The 23,230-nt window shown below is 41.2% G+C and overlaps 1 protein-coding gene across 2 annotated transcripts in view; it reads left to right on the forward strand.

Annotated features, from left to right (window-relative positions):
- DPP6 (dipeptidyl peptidase like 6) overlaps positions 1-23,230 on the forward strand; it is a 772,268-nt gene that overhangs the window by 441,808 nt on the left and 307,230 nt on the right. For both annotated transcript variants that reach the window (XM_060021180.1, XM_060021181.1), the window contains exon 4: positions 11,548-11,642. In XM_060021180.1, the coding sequence (XP_059877163.1) occupies positions 11,548-11,642 (95 nt within the window). The remainder of the gene's footprint in view (positions 1-11,547; positions 11,643-23,230) is intronic.

The following is a 23,230-nucleotide window of genomic DNA, read 5'->3' on the forward strand; positions in this document are numbered from 1 at the left end:
CTTGCTGTGGATTCAGTGAGCGCTGTTAGCATTTAGGGAGTGTAATTAGAAAAGCTTGCTCTTTTGAAAGACATTTTTGAGCCAACATTGCCTCCCTCTGACATGTTTGTGATGTAAACCAGAAAAAAAAAAAACCCAGAATACAAACAAAATTTTTTTAAAAAATTTTGGAGCCCTTTGGCTACTTCAGACCTAAACACATATGTTAAACTGCAGCCCTGCTCCAGAGTTTCTGGACAAATGGGTTAGGGTTAGGTTTAGGGCTCCAAAACTCACCCAGGCACCCTCATCTTCAAAACCAGTGTCGTGAGGACTGTGCACATCTGGCTTCCCACTTCTGCACCTCTGTTTCCTGCATTTGTTTTACCCACACACCAGGGCTGTTACTCAGAGCCTCTGCTCACCCCCGACTTTCTGCCATAAGCATCTCAGTTCATGGTCTGTAGAAAAGAGCTCCTATGTCCACCCAACTCTGTTGTATGTTCCTAGAAATCAGGGGCTATGTTGTTTTATTTTCTGCTTCCTTTTATCTTTGATTTTTTTTAATTGCGGTATAGTGGATGTACAATATTATGTAAGTTAAAGGTATATAAAATAGTGATTCACAATTTTTACAGGTTATACTCCATTTATAGTTATTTTAAAATACTGGCTATGTTCCCTGTGCTGTGCAATATATCCTTGTAGCTTATTTATTTTATATATAGTACTTTGTGCCTCTTAATCCCCTACTTGTATCTTGCCCCTCCCCTCCCACTTGTTCTCTGTATCTGTGAGTCTGTTTCTTTTTTATTACATTCAATAGTTTATTTTTTACATTCCACATATAAGTGATATCATTTGATATTTGTCTTTGTCTGACGTACTTCACTTAGTATGATAATCTCTAGGTCCAAGTGTGTTGCTGCAAATGGCAAAGTTTCATTCTTTCTTCTGGCTGAGTAATGTTCTATTGTACATATATACCACATCTTCTTTATCTGTTCATCTGTTGAGGGACACTTAGGTTGCTTCCTTGTCTTGGCAATTGTAAATAATGCTGCTGTGAACATTGAGGTGCATGTATTTTTTCTAATTAGCGTTTTCATTTGGGGGATGGGTATATACCCAGGAGTGGAATTGCTGGGTCATATGGTCTGCTTCCTTTTTTATGAAAAATTTTTAACTTACAGAAAAGTATACAGGAGAGTACTGTGAACACCCACATAACTATCAGTTAATATCAACACTTTTATCATGTTTGTGTTCTCTATCAATTTTTTGGCTGAAAATATTTAAACTTAAATTATAACATCATTTTCTTTCATCCCTGAATACTAACACATGTATCTCCAAAAATATATCCTCCCATTTATCTATATTATCAGATCTAACAAAAAAATGAGGATAATTTCCTAATATCATAGGAGTCCCAGGCCATATTCAGTTTTCCTCATTCCTTCTCAAAATATCTTCTGTGGCTTTTTTCTATCATTTGGATCAAATTAAGGGTCATAATTATACTTGATTATGTCTCTTAACGTTTCTGTTAAAGGAAGGCAGCTCCTCTTTTTTCTACAGTGTGTTATTTCCCCATATTAGGCCAGTGTGTAGTGGAATTTCCCACATCCTGGATTTGTCTGGTTCTTTCCTCATGGAATGATTTCTCATGTGTGTGTCCACCGCTGGTTGTCCCACTGTTAGGGACTCTAAGTGGTGGCCACCAGATTCCTCCATGAGGAACGTGTGTTTCCCCGTTGACACTGGCACGTTTTCTCTGGGGTAGTATTTTGGCACCAGGAAAGTATCCCATCAGCTTTTCTCTAAGTGGGGGTAGCATCCGTGGATGGGCCTCACCCGAAATGAGCATTTCAACAGGGGCTGCAAAATGGTGCTTTGCTAAATTCATCGCTCCTTCTAGAAATGGTGCTTTTCTAAATTCATCATTCCTTCTAAAAGTGGTGATTTTCTAAATTCATCATTCCTTCTTCATTTATGAGTGGGCAGTTTTCTGAAAGGAGGGGCTCTCCCTCAGAAACAGGCTGTTTGGTGTCCCCATACTACTGAAAAAGCAGGATGAATCCTTAATTATGAATTTTTAATTACCAATTTTCAGAGAAAGGAGTTGCTATAATAGTTGCCTTCAGCTGTGGAAAATGAGAACCATTATGTGGGTACCATTATGGACTCATGAGTTGTTTTTGTAAGGCCAACTGGCCCGAGGCAGGGGAACACAATCAGATTCACAGGTTGCATCAGACCGAAATTCTCTGGACCACCCAGTTCCAGAAACTGCCCTGGAGACATTCTGGACCACCCAGTTCCAGGAACTGCCCTGGAGACATTCCGGACCACCCAGTTCCAGGAACTGACCTGGGGACTTTGAACCCAGCCCAGCCTTCCCGCCTTTCGAGGGGCGGGACTAACGGTTCCCCAGGATACCCGAAAAGACCACCAAATAAGGAATACTCTGCGCCCTCCCAGATTCACCACACCCCTTTACCTTCTTCCCCTGTAAAATCTTGCCCAACCCTCGCCCGGGCGCGACTTCTCTGGCCCCCTTTCTCTCGGACCAGTGAACCTCGCCCGGGAGCGCTCCCTAATAAAGCTCACTTGAAGCTTTCCTCTGTTTCGCGGTGCCGTTTGTTAAGATCCGACCTTACAGTTTTATGTATTTGATGTGTTTTAATCAGTTACAGCATTGTTCTTTTCATGTTCTGATTTTCCCAACTTTGACTTCCGAGGGCCCTCCCAGGTGGTTCTCCTGTGCATGTGTGTGTTGTCTGGTGCTACAAGAGTGCTGTGTAATAAACGAGCACACACCTTCAGGGACACACACACACACACACACTTGTGTATTTTTCACACATCTGCTTGTCAGCTGGTGGTTGGTTAGGGAACTCTGCTTATCCGTTGCGTGATCTGCTCGTGTGGCTGGACACCCAGCAGGCTGTTGGCCGATCTGGAATAGCCTCTTCTCGGGTGACCGTGATAACCCGGCTGTGATTCACACTTGATTCTCCTCCTGGTGCCAGAAGATGAGGTGAGAGATGTTTGTGTTTGTCTCATGGCGATGGCAGAGCCAGGAGGGGGCAAGTCAAGTGTCTGCTTGCTTATATTCCATCCACCAGTTCAAGTCCTGTGTCTGAGCCCAGAGCCAAGAGGAAGGACCAGTCAGAGTTAGATGTGAAGGCTGAGACAGGATGGGGCAAGAATGGGCGCCAAGACCCATCACTCACTGAACTCTTCTTTGCCTTCTGGCCAATAAGGTGTCCCAGGTTCATACTGTACTTCCTGTGCCTCAGATCTAAAAATACTTGTTTCTTCAAATATTCCTTGTTCTTTTTAGTGAGAATGGTACTTAGGAACCAAAATCTGAGTGTTTAGGAAATCATGTATCTAATATTTCTATGGACAAAACTAGCAAATACATACTTTAAAAAATAAGCAAATGTGTTCCTATTGATATTTCTGACACAAATTTAACACTACAGGGCCTATGTATATTATATATATCTTTATTGGAGTATAATTGCTTCACAATGCTGTGTTAGTTTCTGTTGTACAACAAAGTGAATTAGCCATATGCATACATATATCCCCATATCCCCTCCCTCTTGAGCCTCCCTCCCACCCTCCCTATCCCACCCCTCTAGGTCGTCACAAAGCACTGAGCTGATCTCCCTGTGCTATGCAGCTGCTTCCCACTAGCCATCCATTTTACATTTGGGAGTGTATATATGTCCATGCCACTCTCTCACTTCGTCCCATCTTCCCCTTCTCCCCTGTGTCCTCAAGTCCGTTTTCTACGTCTGCGTCTTTATTCCTGCCCTGCCACTAGGTTCATCAGTACCTTTTATTTAGATTCCATATATAACACTACAGGATTTTAACTTTTACTGAAATTTATGATTTTAAATGTGGATTTATTTTCTCTTATACAGAAAATCCTACTTTCTCATAACATTAGTAGAATTATTTATTTGCTTGGAATCATGTCTTATAGTACAGTGCTGTGATTAACTTGGAGCTTTTCGATAGCCAGCATCAGTAATTGCCATCTGACCATTTTAATTGTAAGCGTCCTTAAGTCGGGGAACATGGCTAATTCATGGTGTGTCTAGAAGAGTATCCCTCACGTTGTAAATGTTCTTGGGAATAAATGAAATGTCCACTGGTTAGACTCTTTTCTCTGAGTTTTGCTTCTTACACCCACCTACCTTTTCTAAGCACATTGGAAACTCCTACCTTGGAGTTGGAAACTCCTACCTTTTCTAAGCACATTCTCATGAAAATAAGTTACTTATCCACTCTTAGTAAAATGCACATCATTTATTTTACATTTTCTCACCATCTCTATTTGTACTGATGTTTCCCTGGTATGTTGGAGGATTGTGTGTAGTTCTTATAATTTCAAATAAAAGGCCATAGTTATCATGGTGGGTACTTTTTAAAAAAAAAAAAATCACAAATTTCAACCCAACCTAAAAAAACAGAAAAAAAACCTTTGGCATTTTCTTTCCACTTGACTCCTTTTTTTTTTTGTAAATTTATTTATTTTATTTTTGGTTGCGTTGGGTCTTCGTTGCTGCGCGTGGGCTTTCTCTAGCTGTAGAGAGCAGGGGCTACTCTTCGTTGTGGTGTGCTGTCTTCTCATTGCGGTGGCTTCTCTTGTTGTGGAGCCCAGGCTCTAGGCGTATAGGCTTCAGTAGTTGTGGCACGTGGGCTCGGTAGTTGTGGCTCGCAGGCTCTAGAGAGCAGGCTCAGTAGTTGTGTCTCACGGGCTTAGTTGCTCTGTGGCGTGTGGGATCTTCCCGGACCAGGGCTCGAACCTGTGTCCCCCACATTGGCAGGCAGATTCTTAACCACTGCACTACCAGGGAAGCCCTTGACTCCTATTTTTAATCCGTTGATTCTGATGATGATTACTGGGACTCTGGTTACCATATAACTTCATGTTCTTTTTTAAGGTGTTGTGACATTTGGGATAATCTGGAAATACTTTATTTAAAAATCTTTTTCTCCCACAGCTGTTGCCTTCATTGCCTATAAGAGTGGAGGCACATAAATGGCAAGAGGTATCAGAAGGTCTGCTGACCACCTTTCAAGGACATCCTTTGATTTTCTCTTTGATAGCCATGGCTTGAGAAGAGTGATTTTTTTCCAGATCGATGATAGACTATGGTGTAAACTAAGGCATTCTTTGGGAATAAAATGCTGTCACTTATTATAACTTCAAAATATTGCTGTTCAGAATAACTTCCTGCAGTGATGGAGATGTTCTGTCTCTGCTGCGTCCAGTACACCACTACCCACTAGCCACGTGTGGCTTTGAGTGCTTAAAATGTGCCTTGTACAAAGAAGGAACTAAATTTTAAATGTTATGTAATTTTAATTAATTTTTAATATTAGTAAGAACATGTGGCTAGTGGCTACATATTAGCACCACAGTTCTACATTATAAATATGGTCCACCTAAAATTTTCATTTGGCTTATATTTCCTGAAATGTGTTAATTATAACATCAGGTTTCTAATTATAGTTGTTTCTTCGTATAACTCTCCATACGAGGCTTAATATTTACAAACCAAAGGAAAAATCGCTCTTAGCTGTAGGCAGTGTATCTACATCTGGATTGAAGACTGTCATTGGTTGCTGCAAATTTTCGCCCCTGGCTCCTGACCTTGGAGGGAGAGATTTCAGAATTTTTATTTTATGACCTAGTGGTTACTGGAGAAATACGATGAAAACACAACCACTACCTGCCTGCAACCCAAGTACGTGCAAATTACTGCAAAAGCCTAACAAAGGATAAAATGTAAAAATGAGCCAGCATAGCTTTATTCTCATTGTAGCTGCATGATCTTTTTTAACTACTTGAACTTTAAAATCAATTTTAACTTTTTATTATAGAAAATTTTAAACTTAAACAAAAGTAGAAAGAATAGTAAGTAAACTCCTATTTGTCCATAACCCAACTTCAACCATTATTTCCTGTTGGCCAATCTTATTGTGTCTATATGCTGACCTTTTTCTCCTCCACCCATGCTATTTAGAAGCAGACCCCAGATACCATATCGTTTTATCCTCTTTGTTTCACTATGTTCATCTCTAAAAGATAAGGACTTGTTATCTTGTTAAACAGAAAAGCATAACCACCATATCACACTAAAAGAAAAAATAACCCCCAAACGCTATTAGTTCCTTAATAGCGTTAATTATCCTATTAATCCTATTCATACCATTAATTATCTTATTTGTGTTTAAATTTCTAATTGTCATATAAATGTCATTGTTTATTTGAAGAAGCCAGGCCTTTTTCCCTGTGGTTTCTCAGAGTCTCCTACTTGATTCTTTATGGCGTGAATGGTCCTCTGTCCTCTATTTCCTGCAAGTTCTGGTTGGTCTAGTAGCCTGACTGGGTTTGAGGGTTTTGGCTCTGGTTGTGCTAGCGCTTCATCAGTAGTGCTACATTCTTCCTCACGGAGGCAGTCCATGCTGATTGCTCTCCTTCTGTGGTGTAGCAGCCCCGGCTGATTGGCGCCTTAACTCATCAGGAGCTGCAAAATGGTGACATGCTAATTCCATCAACCTTTTCCATTTGATAACTGGAATACTTCCATAAGATGAAACTTCCCCTTATCTGTAATTTGGTTACCCAGTGATACAGTTTGTATAGGAAAGAAGGGAAATTTTCTTGATGCTTTCCTTTTTCTTGACCAGTTTTTAAATAATATGTTGATTTATAAGTATCCTCTAATAATGATCAATTGAATTAGTTGTTTCTTTTTGAAGTATCATTCTAAATTCATGAACTTATACGTAATTAAAGAGCTTCAGTCCGTTCCAGTTATTCTTATTAAAGCCCTAAATGGCTGGTCCTTGGCTGGTGGGAGCCTTTTCAGGTTGGTTTCTGAATCATTTTGACATGGTAATAGAATTTGATAGCTTTGCTGGTCTCTAGGATAGCTCCTGTCCCAGACCTGGAATCAGCTGTCTACAGAAGGAGTCCTGCTTTCCTTTGGTGGGAAATGGTATTTCTAGACTACAGCGTGGCTGTTAGGGATTTATATTTTATGACCATCATATGGATATTGACTGTGTAGGAAATATATGCTTATATAATTTTTAGGAAATATATGCTACGTGTTATTAGAATGTACATAAATAGAAATAAATTATATCTGAGAAAAAAATAATAAATGGAAAGAACAGTGTTTCTATCAGCATTGTTTAAAATTAAAAGAAGATAATCATGGGGCTTCCCTGGTGGCGCAGTGGTTGAGAGTCCCCCTGCCGATACAGGGGACACCGGGGCAGGAAGATCCCACATGCCCCGGAGCGGCTAAGCCCGTGAGCCGTGGCCGCTGAGCCTGCGCGTCCGGAGCCTGTGCTCCGCAACGGGAGAGGTCACAACAGTGAGAGGCCCGCGTACTGCAAAAAAAGAAAAAGAAAAAAAAAGAAAAGAAAAAAGAAGATAATCATGAGAAAAATCAAATCTCCATTTATTATGTGCACTATTTGTTTCAGTAATTAAAATCTATTTCTGTGCATTAATTCTTTGTGATATTTGTATAATCAAGCATTAATATGCTCCTCAAAACCAACCAGCATATACAAGTTATACTTGACAATGAGAACTAAATTATCTCAGTTTTTAAGAAATCTATTGTACCATAAAATGCCATACATTTTTAAAGTTTTCACCTTGGGTAAGGCTTTTGAAAGTTGCTAATAATACATTGTTGTTAAGCAAAAGTAAGCAAAACATAAACATAGCTAATATATGATATTAGCTATCTTTATAGCTAATATCAGAGGAATGACTCAGAGGAAATGACTGGAATTTTATCTTATTTTTGGAAGAGTACATAAAATAATTTGTTGCATTGCTGTATATTTTTATATCACAATTTAGAGAAACAAAATAAAATGAAACGTCCCCTTATCTATAATTTGGTTACCCAGTGATACGGTTTGTATAGGAAAGAAGGGAAATTTTCTTGATGCTTTACCAGTTTTTAAATAATTGTGCTAGTTACCAGTGCAACTTACTCTATTTCTTTAACTTTTTAGCTTTGAAGAATTGCTAAAGTACACAGAACAATTAAATTAATGATGTATTTTAAATGCAAAGCACTGGATAGTTGGCACACGAAGAATAACAAGCCAGTGGGTGGTCCTGTGCCAGATTTTCTTTGGGAAGTCTTTTCCTAAGGACCTCCCCGTTGAGCATGGCTTTTCAATTTTACCTTCCTATCCTCACAGCATTCAGATGCACTCCTTTTGTAACATCCTTTTGCCCTGCAGTGACAGGAGTAAAGTAGCTGTAACAGAATCTCACAAAGAGACACAAAAGGTGTAATTTGAGAAAACCACCAGGTCCATCTCTCCTTCCTTTTACTTTGGCCCAGAGCACTCCCTCTTCTACAAGGAGTTCTGCCTGTTGTTCCACAAGTAGGTTGGATATTTGGTGACTCAGACTTGTGATAGGATGCATGTGTTAAATGCTTCACATATTTTTTAGCACCAACTTTCATATCAGTTATTATGCTAAGAGTTAGGAAACCAAACAGGTGTGGCCTCTTCCCGTGAGAATCATGACTCTAGAGGGAGAGAGCTGTAGTAGCAAATAAGCAACGTGCTGTGATGGGCATAAAACAAGGTGAATGACACGTCAGGGGTCAGCAGAGAGATGGATTCTGCCTGGCAGAGGCATGAAAAACTGCCCGGAGGAGAGACCTTCACGCCGAGCCCAGGAAGATTGTGCCTGGCGGGGGCGGGAGAAGGGCACCGCAGCCAAGGCAGCGGCACAGGCATCAGAGAGGCTTGGAAGGCAGGACTTGTTAGGATGCTTAGTTAGTGGGGGATGGTGGGAAATTAAGATGGGAAGAGAAGACAGGCCAGAAGACGAAGGGCTTCGAATGTCAGACTAAGGAGTTCGGCCAAAGTAGTCTCTGCCAAGGAGCCAGAAAAAAAGTTTTGAAAAAGAAGTGTGGCCTTGTCCCAATAGAGAAAGGGACAGAGGGTCCCACTGGGAGGCCCTGGAGTAGTCCAGGGTGAAGGTGACAGCCATCCAACCCGGGGCAGGGCCACCGGGAGAGTGGGAGAGCCTTCAAGAAGAAGGATGAGGGGCTTCCCTGGTGGCGCAGTGGTTGAGAGTCCGCCTGCCGATGCAGGGGACACGGGTTCGTGCCCCGGTCCGGGAAGATCCCACATGCCGCAGAGCAGCTGGGCCCGTGAGCCATGGCCGCTGAGCCTGCGCGTCCAGAGCCTGTGCTCCGCAGCGAGAGGGGCCACAGTAGTAAGAGGCCCGCGTACTGCAAAAAAAAAAAAAAAAAAAAATGAAGGTTAAAGGAAAAGACTTTCAGATGAAACAAAGTTACAAGAATTGGTTGCCAGCAGATTCATATAATCAGAAATCCTAAAGAAAGTTCTTTATGAAGTAGGAAAATGAATGATATCTGATGGAAACTCATATTTTCGATAAAGAACAAAAAGCATCAGTCATGGTAAATAGTGGGTAAATGCAAAGAACAAATTTTTCTTTTTTTACTTTTTCTTCTTAATTTCTTTATAAACCATACTATTGTTACAAACAATAATTATAATATTGTCTTGTGGAATGTATAATGTATGTCGATGTAATACACATAACAGTTATCACAGCATGGGACTGGATGTGGACCTGAAAACTGGACAGATTTCTATATTTCATGAGAAGTGATACATTATTAACTCTTTGTAGATGCTGAAAAGTTGAGTACATAGTATAATCCCTAGGACAACCACTAAAAAAAGGCAAAGAAATACAGCTAAAAATAGGGAAATTAAAACCGTAAAAAATGTTCACAAAATAAAATGAAAGTCAGGAAACAAGAAAGAGGGAAACAAGAAGTAGAGGAGAAAAGTAGAAAACAAAGCCCCGTGAAAAAAGTTATAGACCAAACTCAGCCATATCAATAATTTCATTAAATGTGAATATGGTACGTTTACCAGAATAGACCATATTTTGGGCCACAAAAATGTCTTAATGAGTTTTAAAAGACTAAAATCATGTACAGAATATTCTTTGATCCAGTGAATTTAAATTAAAAATCTATAAAAATAAGAGGACCAGAATAACTTTACATATTTGAAAATTAAACATGTTTCTAAATAATCATTGGACCAAGCAGACTTTTCAGGAAAAATTAGAAATAATTTGAACTGAATAATACTGAATTCAGCATATCAAAATTTGTGAGATGTAGCTAATACCATGCATAGAGGAGAATTTTTAGCTTTAATAGTCTTATTAAAAGGATGGAAAATCAAACCAAAGATCTAAACTTCCATCTTAACAGACTAGAAAAAGGAAGAGAATATTAAAGGCAAAGCAAGTAGAATAAAGGAATAAGAAAGAAAAGAATGTAATTCTGTGGAGTAGAATTTAAAAAGCATAGAAATGATAATACCATTGGAATTAATCCAGTCTGCACAGTGTTTTTCATTCATCAACTGATTATCGTGTGAAATTTCTTTACCTTCAGACTGGCTCAGTGTCATCCCCTTCACTCAGAAAGATAGTATTATTTTCTTTTTAAAAATTTTTTATTGGAGTACAGTTGCTTTACAGTGTTGTGTTAGTTTAAGATGTACAGCAAAGTGAATCAGTTATACATACACATATATCCACTCTTTTTTAGGTTTTTTTCCCATGTAGGTCATTACAGAGTATTGAGCAGAGTTCCCTGTGCTATACAGTAGGTCCTTGTTAGTTATCTATTGTATATGTAGCCGTGTGTATTTGTCAATCCCAGTCTCCCAGTTTATCATTTCTTCTTCCAATTGTGTGCCCTGTCTCTCCACTTGCAATCCTTTCAGAAAGTTTACTCTTTCATTTGTAGTATGTGTACACACCACACACACACACACACACACACACCCCTACATGCCTACATATATACCCCTACATGCATACTATTCAGGGGGATTGCTCCATTAATTTTCTAAGGGGATATTTGAAATCTCTGTTGAGTTACAAAGGACAAGTGTCACTGAGGATACAATGTATAGAGCCAAAGATATTCATGACAGTGACACTGCCAATTCCTCCAGGAATAGCAAAGGAAGCTGTGGACCAAATGAAAATAATTTTGCAGGATATGGTATGCATGTGGACGTATACAGATTTCACCCCAAAGTTTCCAATATAGGAAATCAGTCCCCTTAGTACCAACTGTCTCCGCCCCTTATGGTAGCGGGTTTCTTAATCTGCTCTGTTGTGTCCACTCTATGTGTCCTACCCAAGAAAAGTCTAGAATGTTCTAAAGATTTTATGTGTGTATATGCTTGTGCTTTTTATGTCAGTGTGCAGACTATGAGAAATGATTCAGAGAGAAGCTTCACATGCAATTATATGGAGAGGAGCAAATTTAAAGGACCCATTTCACCATATTTAAAGGACCCTTTGATGAAATGCAGGATATACTTTTGTTGGAACTAGTCAGTTCATTTACCTGTGTCCATCAAAAGCTAGTGAGTTCCTTGATGTTTCATGTTTCTGTTTTATTTCCTCTCTTGTAGATAAAGAATTCATCTACAGAGAGCAGAAAGGAAGTGTGATACTGCAGAATGTTGAAACAAATACTTCTACGGTGTTAATAGAAGGCAAAAAAATTGTAAGTACTCTCTTTAATGACAAGGATAATTTCAGTTTTCCCGCCTTCAAGTCAATAAAGCAGAAAATGACTTTAGGTTTCAACTTTTCATATAGCCAAGCAGAAGCAATAAACTTGTAATACTACAGGCTGAGCAGCTACAGATAATGTGAAATTGAAACCACACTAATTTAATAAGATCAAATCACCATTTCTCTGAGTATACGGGAAATTTCTCTGCAGGTGTTGGAAACAAGTGTTGCATATCATATATAATTCAAAGATAAGTCCTAAGGCATTTGCACATTTACAGAACAATTGTAGTAATTCAGAGAATACTTCAGGACTGCTTGCACGATCTCATATTTTTTAAAAATGCATCTTAAAGTGCGCAGAGAATATTAATTTAGGCACTGACTATACTCGCTCTAATGACATTAAGTGATGTTTATGCTTTAGAACAAGTACTGAGTCGATATGAATGCCACTGCTTCATCGTCTGGGAAAACCTGTTTCCCCAAAGGTAATGGCGTTAAGATTTGGAGTCCATGTAACAGTTAATGATATTTATTAAAGAATTGACTGAAGTTATGTACCAGAAATCGATTTAAAGAGAATTAACTGTTTTTTTCATATATGTTCATGCTTATTTTTAGAAGGAATAAATCTTCAGCTTTAGGGAGTTGATCATTTTCTTGTCCAGTACATGGAGGAAATCAAAGGAAGAAACTAAGGCCAAGTCTGTGTTAAAAGCAAGAATTAAAACAGGCCACGAATTCTCAATCAGAACCATCATAAGAAGCCTCTGATGAGAATCAGAAACATAGGAATCCTAGAATCCTGTGATCTGGGGATCAGAGACGATAGAAAAAATTAGCTGCCTGGTTTTACAGATAAGGATCCCGAGCCCAGTGTAGTGAGTGAGCTTTCCGGAGTCCTTGGGTGAGCGTTCAGGCAGGTCCCCGGAGCCTTGTCCCAGGGACAACAAGGGATGAAAGGATGATTCCATCTTTGCGTTGCCCTATCCCCTGTCCCACACAAATGCTGCCCTACCTTCTCAAGAACATGACACTGCTGTTTAAATACTCTTCCTTTCTTTTTGGTGTAGCGATACCTTTTTCTTTAAGAATAAACATTTTATTGAGGTTTAGTATGGGCTGGATCCTGCCCTTTACAGAGACTGTTTGCTGGCGTAAGAGAGGGCTAGCAAGGTTGTATGATGGTGTAATTCCCAAAGCAACAGGTATTGAATTCAGTAGTAGTCTGCAAAGTAGGACCCGACCTGGAAAGAATGAATGTGCTTGCATTTTTGCATTAAAAAATCATCTTTGGTAGAACGGCTCCTGTAAGAAAAGCTGATTCAACTCAAAAATACTGAAGTTGCAGAAATAGTTTTCTCATATTAATTGAAAGGAGAAAATGATCAGACCATTGCTGAGGGTAAGTACATGTTAATGCCAGGATGTTATCGATATTTCCCATAAGGATGTCAGTTTGCTGAAAGTAGGGTACTGTTGGTACAGCTGCACTTAGTAAGGAAATACAAGACTAGGAACAGCCTTCTCTTTCTCCAATCAATAACTTGTGACAGATCGTGTATTTTAACTGAAGTTGTTTTAGCCAAGTAATAAGGTGACTTCAGAAACCTCCTTAGGTAAAGAAAAAAGGAAGAGCTCACCTTGAAAATTGGAAGGTTTATTCTGTATGATGAAATTCCTTCTTAAAATGTCATTTATTCACTCACCTCAGAAACATTTGTTGAGAACCAAATGTGTACAGCCTGATTGATACTGTTCGTGATCATGCCAGTTTATTCTTGGCTCAAAGCTACACGTAAAGGCTCCTGTAAACAGACCTCAGACGAAGGAAAGAGAGGAAAAGTCATTGAGTGTCTGCATCATCATTTAGAACACAGAAGCTCTGGATTTAAGTTCTCTTGAGCCAGTTAAACTTGTGCTTCAGTTACTCCATCTGCAAGTTAAAGCTGATGGAATGATCCAGCTCTCTGTATTTTCATGAGCAAGTATTAAGAAGGGGAAGCATGATGTTCAGAAGGGATCACAGTCGGCGGACCCTCTGCTCCCGGGAGGATGAGTGGGCTGGAGAGAGCGGGCACACAGGGCTGTGGCTCTTGCCCGGTTCTGCCCGCCTGCCTTTCCGATGCTGGTTCCCTAGGTGGTCTCTCCTTATTTGAAACCTGGAAGCTTTGAGATTGTTTAAATGATAAAAGTAAGCTGAGGAAGAGGCTGTGCTACCTGTGAGGCCACCTGTAATCTTTAGGTTGATTTTTTTTTTTTTTTTTTTGCGGTACGCGGGCCTCTCACTGTTGTGGCCTCTCTCCCGTTGTGGAGCACAGGCTCCGGACGCGCAGGCTCAGTGGCCATGGCTCACGGGCCCAGCCGCTCCACGGCATGTGGGATCTTCCCGGACTGGGGCACGAACCCGTGTCCCTTGCATCGGCAGGCGGACTCTCAACCACTGCGCCACCAGGGAAGCCCTTTAGGTTGATCTTAAAACAACCTGAAACTAGTGGAGACGTGAACATGAAGCAGTGAATGCCCAGGTCAGCAGAAGTTTAAAATAGTAACCTACAATCTGACCTCTGACCTCGTTCTCTTTCCCCAGCCACTGAGAAGGACCGTCACACACAAGGTCACACAAGGGTCCTCCAGCCTGCTGGCCTTGAGCATCCCCCTGGCTCCTTGGCTTCCGTGACTGGCTCTTTCCCGGGATGGATCAATGGAAGGGGAGGCAAATGAATGCAAACACTAGGCAATCCAGCACAAGGGCTTTGTACATCATTAATAATTATGCAAATGAGAGCTTGTGCTGTGCTGGGCTCACCTGGAGGGTTCTCACCTGCCCCCCCAAACAGCTTCCTTTGACCAAAAGGAATTCAGTCATCCCTTCTCACAGCTTCAAATGGTAGAAATCAGATCATGAAATATTTCAGAATACCAGAAACACTTTAAATTGTGAGTTCACATAGACATTTAACCTTCTAAGGCAATTCCATCCTGGTTCACACTGTTATTTGCATTCCTTTGTTTTTTATATTAATTTTTTGATGGTGAGATATTCTCAGATCCTTACTATTTGGTAGCATCTCATATTTGATGTGACATAATAATTGATTTTAGGAAGGATTTATCAAAATATCCTGGTCCCTTTTCCAACTTCTATGTTTTTTTGTTTTTTTTTTTGCAGGATCCTCCCAGAGTGTTTTTGTTTTTTAGTTTTTATTTATTGGGGTATAGTTGCTTCACAGTGCTGTGCTAGTTTCTGCTGTAGAGCAAAGTGAACCAGCCATACATATACACATAATCCCCTCCCTTCTGGATTTCCCTCACATCTAGGTCACCACAGAGCATGGAGTAGAGTTCCCTGTGCTCTACAGCAGGCTCTCACTAGTTATCTATTTATACATAGTATCAATAGTGTGTATGTGTCAATCCCAATCTCCCAATTCATCCCCTCCCCCTCTCCCCCTTGGTGTCCATACGTCTGTTCTCTACTTGTTTGTCTCTGTTTCTGCTTTGCAGATAGGTTCATCTGTACCACTTTTGTAGATTCCACACATACGCGTTAGCATATGACATTTGTTTATCTCTTTGTGATGTACTTCACTCTGTATGACAGTCTCGAGGTCCATCCACGTCACCACAGATTTTTGAGGTGCTCCGTTAGATTTCTGCAGGGAAGGAAATCACAAGCACATCATCTCTGCATGAGCTCGGACATCTGCTGCCTGCTCAGTAGTCAGGCTCATTGGAGGCAGGTTCTAGCTGAATTAATTTTGTCTCTTCCACGGTGCTTGGCACTGTGACCTGTGCATAGTGGGTGCTCTGTAACTGTGTATTCTATGAATGGATATAAAACACACAAAACCGAGGTGAGCGGCTTCCCTGAGCGTCAGTGTGGTGAGAGGTTTGAGGTGGTCCCTGACCCCGCTCCTCCCTGCCAGCACTGCTCTCTGCTCCACAGTGACAGGTCCTCAGGCAGCTGTGCAAGCTCTGTGTACCCCGTCCTTCCCCTCAGGAGCGTTGTCTGGATGACATGAGAGGACAGACGTAGAATGTGGGTGCAAGTCAGTGTGACTCAGGATGGTCAGGTGGACTGGAGGACCCGGGCAGCTCAGGGCTCAGGCACACAGGGTGACCCGGTCAGCGGCAGGGAGGGGGAACGGGCCTCCCTTGACTTGGAGCTCCTTCCTGCAGGAGGTGTGTCTGGGCCGCCTCCCAGGGTGAAGCAGGGGCATTCTCTCCGATTTCTAAAAGTAAAACCTAAGCTAACTTTCACGTGGATTACATACAGGCAGACCTCATTTTATTGAGCTTTGCAGATGCTGCGTTGTTCTGCGTATTGAAGGTTTGTGGCAACCCTACGTCAAACAAGTCTTTTGGCGCCGTTTTTCCAACAGCATTTGTTCAGTGTGTGTCTCTGTGTCACATTTGGGCAATTCTCACAATATTTCAAACTTTTTCATGACTATTATATTTGTTATGGGAACTGTAATCAGTGATTTTTAATGTTACTGTTGCAATTATTTGGGGACACCATGGAGCACATCCATACAAGACGGAGAACTTAATTGAAAATGTTGTGTGTGTTCTGACTGCTCCACCAGCTGGCCGTGCCCCTGTCTCTCTCCCTCTCCTCAGGCCTCTCTGTCTCCTGAGACACAACAATATTGAAATTAGGGCAAGTAATAACCCTACAAGTTCCTCTAAGTGTTCAAGTGAAAGGAAGATTCGCATGTTTCTCACTTCAAATCAAAATCTGGAAATGCTGAAGCTGAGTGAGGAAGGCGTGTGGAAAGCTGACAGGCTGAAAGCTAGGCCTCTTGCTCCAATCAGTTAGCCAAGTTGTGAATGGAAAGGAGATGTTCTTGAAGGAAATTAAAAGTGCTCCTACAGTGAACGCGCGAATGATAAGAAAGTGAAACAACCTTATTGCTGGCGTGGAGAAACTTGTAGTGTTCTGGATAGAACATCAAACCAGCCACAACATGGCCTGAAGTCAAAGCCTAATCCAGAGCAAAGCCCTAACTCTCTTCAAGTCTATAAAGGCTGAGAGAGATGGTGAAGCTACAGAAAAACACCTTGAAGCTAGCAGACGATGTTTCCTGAGGTTTGAAGAAAGAAGCCATCTCCATGATATGAAAGTGCAAGACGAAGCAGCAAGTGCTGATGTAGAAGCGGTAGGTCATCCAGCAGGTCTAGCTAAGATAATGAATGAAGGTGGCTGCACTGAACAACAGATTTTCAATGCAGATGAAACAGCCTTATGTTGGAAGAAGATGCCGTCTAGGACTTTCATAGCTGGAGAGGAGAAGACAATGCCTGGCTTCAAAGCTTCAAAGGACAGGCTGACTCTCTTGTTAGGGGCTAATACGGCTGGTGACTTTAAGCTGAAGCCAATGCTCATTTACCATTCCAAAAATCCTAGGGTCCTTAAGAATTATGCTAAGTCTTCTCTGCCTGTGCTCTATAAATGGAACAACAAAGCCTGGATGACAGCACATCTGTTTACAACATGGTTTACTGAATATTTTAAATCCACTGTTGACACCTACTGCTCAGAAAAGAAGATTCCCTTTAAATACTGCTGCTCATTGGCAGTGCACCTGGTCACCCAAGAGCTCTGATGGAGATGTACAATGAGATTAATGTTGTTTTCATGCCTGTGAACACATCTATTCTGCAGCTCATGGATCAAGGAGTAATTCTGACTTTCAAGTCTTATTATTTAAGAAAATACATTTCGTAAGGCTGTAGCTGCCAGAGATAGTGATTCCTCTGATGGATCTGGGCAAAGTCACTTGAAGACCTTCTGGAAAGGACTCACCATTCTAGATGCCATTAAGACTATTCATGGTTCGTGGGAAGAGGTCAACATCTCAACATTAACAGCAGTTTGGAAGAAGTTGATTCCAGCCCTCATGGGTGACTTTGAGGGATTTAGGACTTCGGTGGGGGAAGTAACTGCAGATGTGGTGGAAACAGCAAGAGAACTAGAATCAGAAGTAGAACCTGAAGACGTTGACTAAAATGCTGCAATCTCCTGATAAAACTTGAGCAGATAAGGAGTTGCTTCTTATTGATGAGCAAAGAAAGTGGTTTCTTGAGATGGAATCTATTCCTGGTGAAGATGCTGTGAAGATTATTGAAATGACAACAAAGGATTTAGAATATTTCATGAACTTAGTTGATAAAGCAGCTGCAGGATTTGAGAGGATTGACTCCAATTTTGAAAGAACTTCTACCGTGGGAAAAATGCTTTCAAACAGCGTTGCACGGTTGAGAAATTGTTTGTGAAAGGAAGGGTCAATGTGGCAAACTTCACTGCTGTCTTATTTTAAGAAATTGCCGGGCTTCCCTGGTGGCGCAGTGGTTGGGAGTCCGCCTGCCGATGCAGGGGACATGGGTTCGTGCCCCGATCCGGGAGGATCCCGCGTGCCGCAGAGCGGCTGGGCCTGTGAGCCGTGGCTGCTGGGCCTGTGCGTCCGGAGCCTGTGCTCCGCGGCAGGAAAAGCCTCAGCAGTGAGAGGCCCGCGTGCCAAAAAAAAAAGAAATTGCCACACCACCCCACTGATTTCTTCCTTTTCTCTCCCTCCCTCCCCCTCCCTCCCTCTCTCCCCCTCTCCCTCTCCCTCTCCCCTTCCTCCCCCTCTCCCTCTCCCCCCCTGCCCCCAGAAGTGCATTTACAGTGGACTTAATGACATTGATTTCTCAGGGGCTGTAATTCATACAGAAACTTACTGTTATCTCTCCAATCCGTCTAAAACATAATACACCAAAAATTCTCTGGAGGATGAAGTGTTAGCCTTTGCTTGAGATTCAAGTTTTTAAAGCTGAAATAGTCTTTGCAGATTATGTGATTCAAACCCTTCTTTTCTTTGATGAGGAAGCCAAGACGGTCCACAGACAACAGTGGCTTGACCTGCACTTCACGAGCTGTTGACCCAGCAGGCCCATTCAGTATAGCCCACTGTGTTACCTGTGATGTTCATCCTTTTTACACCCTCTTTACTGATAATACCAGCGGTAGCAAGGAGTGGTACAATGGATACAGTCATTCACTGTATTATTTAAATTGTTCCAGGTGTTTGGGAAAGCAACTTGGCAATATATTCAAGATTAATAAGAATATTTATGTCTTTTGACTCATTCCAGGGAATTTTTCATAAGTAAATTATCTAGAAAGTTTTTAAAAACAGTGAAAAGTACCTGAAACTGAAGAAATAAGTAAATAAAAATAAATAAAATATGATGTAACCATTAAAATAATAGTTATGAAGGCTATAAAGTAATATGAAAAATATTTATGCTGTTATACTAAATAGACACAGAAGAATACAATATTAATACACTTCAGTTAACAGCTGTAAACATCAGCTATGTCCATTGAAAAAGCTGGGAAGTGAACAATGAACTCTGACAGTAGCTTGTCATGTTAGGTGGTGACATTTTGTGTATTATTTTCCAGTGTGATGATTTCCATAATTACTGTTTCAATGCTGTTTACTCAGTAATTTTAATCAGATTTTTAAAAATTCAGCCTTACATTTCAAAGACATTAGACTTCTTCCATTGATGAATATGTAAGAGCTGTAGATGGTTCCTAGAAACACTTGGAAGAGAAAACAAGTAAACTAAAAAAAACGCATCCTGTCATTATGCTTATGTCAGGTTTTCTCACTTTTTATGTCTTTACTTGTTTAATTACTAATCCACTTGTTTTAATTACTTATTTAAATTACTAGATTAACATTTAGCCTTTTTGTTTCTCTAATTTCTCTCTCTGACTTTATACAATCATTAGCCTGTGGAATTTGAATTTTATCTCACTCTCTAAAAATTAATGAATTCTGACTCCTCACAGGGAGAGACATAATTACTAGTATGATTAGAGCCATTCCAGAATCCAGGAGAGAAACAACAGAGGCCCTCTGGAAGATGTGCTTCTAATCTCAACCATATTCTTCCCCAAACTGATGCTGCCAGACCCACAGCTAGAACAGCATCTGTGGTGGCGCCAGCCGTGCCCAGCGAGCATTTCCACCCCAGGCTGACTGCACTTGGCACCCAGGTTAGAGCGAGGAAGGAGAAATAGCCTTGTGTGTGTCCATAATTCAGAGGGTAAACACTGGCACCAATGGTGCCCATTGAAATGTCTTATTTGGGCCACAGAGTAGTTTTTCACAAACTCAACATCCAGATTTCTGGCTTCTCTTGAAAAACTGGAAGATCTGGCAGCAGCGAGACCTAATTCTCTCACAGATCCAAATCTGGCGGGTGGGGCAGGGAGCAGCTGGCCTGTCCCCATAGTTGACCACAAGCACTGACTTCTGACCAGACTGACCTCAGGGTTTCAAACCCCCTTAGTCCAGGAACAAAAGGGTGGCCTAAAAAGTCAACGTCTTTTGCAAGAATGTTGTAGAAAGCTTTGGTACAGACTGTCTCTCTGTATTCTGTATTCGTTTCTATGTCTACATGGTTCTGCCCATCCTCTTTGTCCCTCTGTGTTTTTCTGTTTTCCTCTGGTGTCTCAGATGATCGCTTTCATTTTATTCCTGATTTTTTTCTTTTACTCTTTTCCCCTCTCTTTCTCCCCTTTCTTTGTCTGCTTCTCATATAACAAGATAGGACAAAAACCAAAAGTATCTTTGACTTATTTTAGTTCTCATTTTCATTTCATAGGCTATTGCTTTTAATTTTTTAAATTGTAAGTAGGACAAATCATTTTCAAATGATTATTTTCTTTTTTCTATTTAAAAAAAATTTTTATTAAAATATAGTTGATTTACAATGTTGTGTCAGTTTCTGCTGTACAGCAAAGCGATTCAGTTACACATATATGTATTCTTTTTCATATTCTTTTCCATCATGGCTTATCACAGGATGTTGAGTATAGTTCCCTGTGCTACACAGTAGGACCCTGTTGTTTATCCATCCTATATATACTAGTTTGTATCTGCTAATCCCAAACTCCCAATCCTTCCCTCCCCCATGTTTTTAATTTTTAAAGTACATGAGTAGCATACCTTATACTTACGTCTTTAAAAGACCTGAAAAGAAATAAAGTAGCAGCTTGATCTTTCTGGCCCCAAACATGCTGTTCTCTTTAGGTGAGGGGTGGCCTGATGCCACTGTCCTGTCACACCTGCATCTCATCATTTGACATTAAGGGAGAGTCTTCTCTGAGCAAGGCCCTGGGCTCCACGAGATGGGTGGATGGATACAGGATTTGTAAACCACAATGTTTATTCCTGGGAAGCTTTCAGCCCAGATCTAAAGGAAGTCAGAAGATCTAAATGAATGGAATATATTCTGAGTTGAGGTCCCGTATGGGATGGGAACAAGGTGAGGAAGGAGAGAAGGGTATTGGTGTCGACAGTAGTTGAGGGTGTGAAGAGGGAGCGTTCCAGCTGCCCCTGGAAGGCGAATGCAGTCTAGAGACAAGTGGGAAATGGCACCCTGGCAGCGTGAACAGGCGGAGTAACAAAAGTTCGTGGGTAAACCATGTAGCGAGTTGTCTTGACCTGGTGTAGCCTGACTGGGAGGGGCTCGGAAGGCTGGGGCTTAAAGGCCCAGGAAAAAGAGCAAGTCATCAAGTACTGTTCTTAGCGGGCTCGTCTTTACTCTGTAGGAAATTGGAGTGGATAGGTTTTTCGAGGACAATTGTGTGCTTTAGGAAAGTAACTCCAGACCAGTATGAAAGGGAATTTGGAGAAGAGAATGATTCTAGGCAAGGAGTCCCCAGGGGCTGCTTCAGGTCCAGATGAAGAGGAATGCGGCCCTGAATGAAGGCAGGAAAGCGGGGAGTGGAGTGGGTGTAAGTCTGAGTGTGGAGGTAGAATTGAGAACAAATGGTGACATTTTGTGTGCAGGCGGGTGAGACTGCAGCAGTGGTCTGTGTGATCTGGGGGTTTTGACCCTTGTTAATGGGAAGAGTGGCAATCTCAGAGACACAAAGTCCGGAGAAGTAAGGCGTGGCGGAGTGGAAAACCAGGGACACTTTGAGGAAGAGGATGCTGCAAGGTTTATGCAGGATAAATCAACTAATAATTGATATTTCAGTGCTTACAATGCAACCAGAATTATCCTAAGCACTGTACATATATCATCTTATTTAATTGAAATCCTTAGGAATCCTGTGAGCAGCAGTACTTTGTTACTCTTGCTTTGTAGATGAGAAAGCTGAAGTGTATGGAGGTTAAAATAACTTTTTCTCGGGCTTCCCTGGTGGCGCAGTGGTTGAGAGTCTGCCTGCTGATGCAGGGGACACGGGTTCGTGCCCCGGTCCGGGAGGATCCCACATGCCGCGGAGAGGCTGGGCCCGTGAGCCATGGCCACTGGGCCTGCGTGTCTGGAGCCTGTGCTCCACAACGGGAGAGGCCACAGCGGTGAGAGGCCCGCGTACCGCAAAAAAAAAAAAAAAAAAAAAACTTTTTCTCGTAGCTGGGAGCGAGAGCTGGGAGTCCTGAGAACTGAACTCAGCTTTGTCTAATTCCAAACAAAATTATTTCTAAATTGCGTAAAGTATCCAGCTGCAGCCTTTGTGCCCACAGGGCTCCAGAGGGAACTGAGGCCAGCATCCCACGGCTGAGAAGGGTGCCCAGCTTCAGAGGTGTGTTCATACCTGTGGTCCATCGTCACATACCACAAGATTGCTCCTGGAGGCTGCTGCATGTTGCCTAAAATAAAGATTACAGATGCAAAATAGTGTGTCAGCTTAGCCTAATGCAAAAATGCTGATGCCCCTGAGTGCACAGAATGATCCATTTTCAAGGTTAGAGAGAATTCAGCTTGTGAAACCATCTGGACGCTTTTCTCAGTGGTTGAGCATTCATCCTCCTTTCTCCTGTTCTATAGCGACTGCATGTTCCGATTTTCTCTGGGAGTGCTGGGAGTGGCACCTGGGACTGTCTGATTCCAAATGAAATGATTTTTAGGCGAATTAGGAGCCCAGGGGCAGGCTGTGCTACCTTGTCCACAAGTTCCCCTCTTCCTTATTGACTAGGGAGGGTGAGATTACAGTTGTCCATTTATTTTGTTTAATACGTGTTCCCCTAGAGTTGCACAAAGTGTCCTCTTAGAAATCATTTAATCTTGTCAGTGTTTGGCTTTTGTTTTATCATTACTAATCTTGTAATTAGTAGTGATACTAATTATTAGGTTTTTTTCCCTTTATGAGGAGATTGTTTTCACAAAATAGCCTATGGATATATTGATGCTTTGTACTCTTCATTTACTTTCTATTACTTGATAATTTGGAGCATTCTATCATTTTATCTCTCTCTCTCCCACCAATGGCCACCTTTCTTTCTCTGCATTCCTAATCACATACATATTTATGTAGTACAAGAAAACAAGGCACAACCATTTAGATATGCATCTCACCAGAAACAGGCCTATAGTTTTATATATGTGTGTGTGTGTGTGTGTGTGTATATATGTATATGTATATATATATATATATATATATATATATATATATGGAATCCTCATATATGTAGACCAATATTTTTTAAAGTCAGAATAATGTTATTAAAAAATTGTGTTATTGATAACTAAATAGCCCTAAATAATGCAAAATGTAAACTA

Source organism: Delphinus delphis, chromosome 9 (assembly GCF_949987515.2).
Source record: "Delphinus delphis chromosome 9, mDelDel1.2, whole genome shotgun sequence".
Lineage (NCBI taxonomy): Eukaryota > Metazoa > Chordata > Mammalia > Artiodactyla > Delphinidae > Delphinus > Delphinus delphis.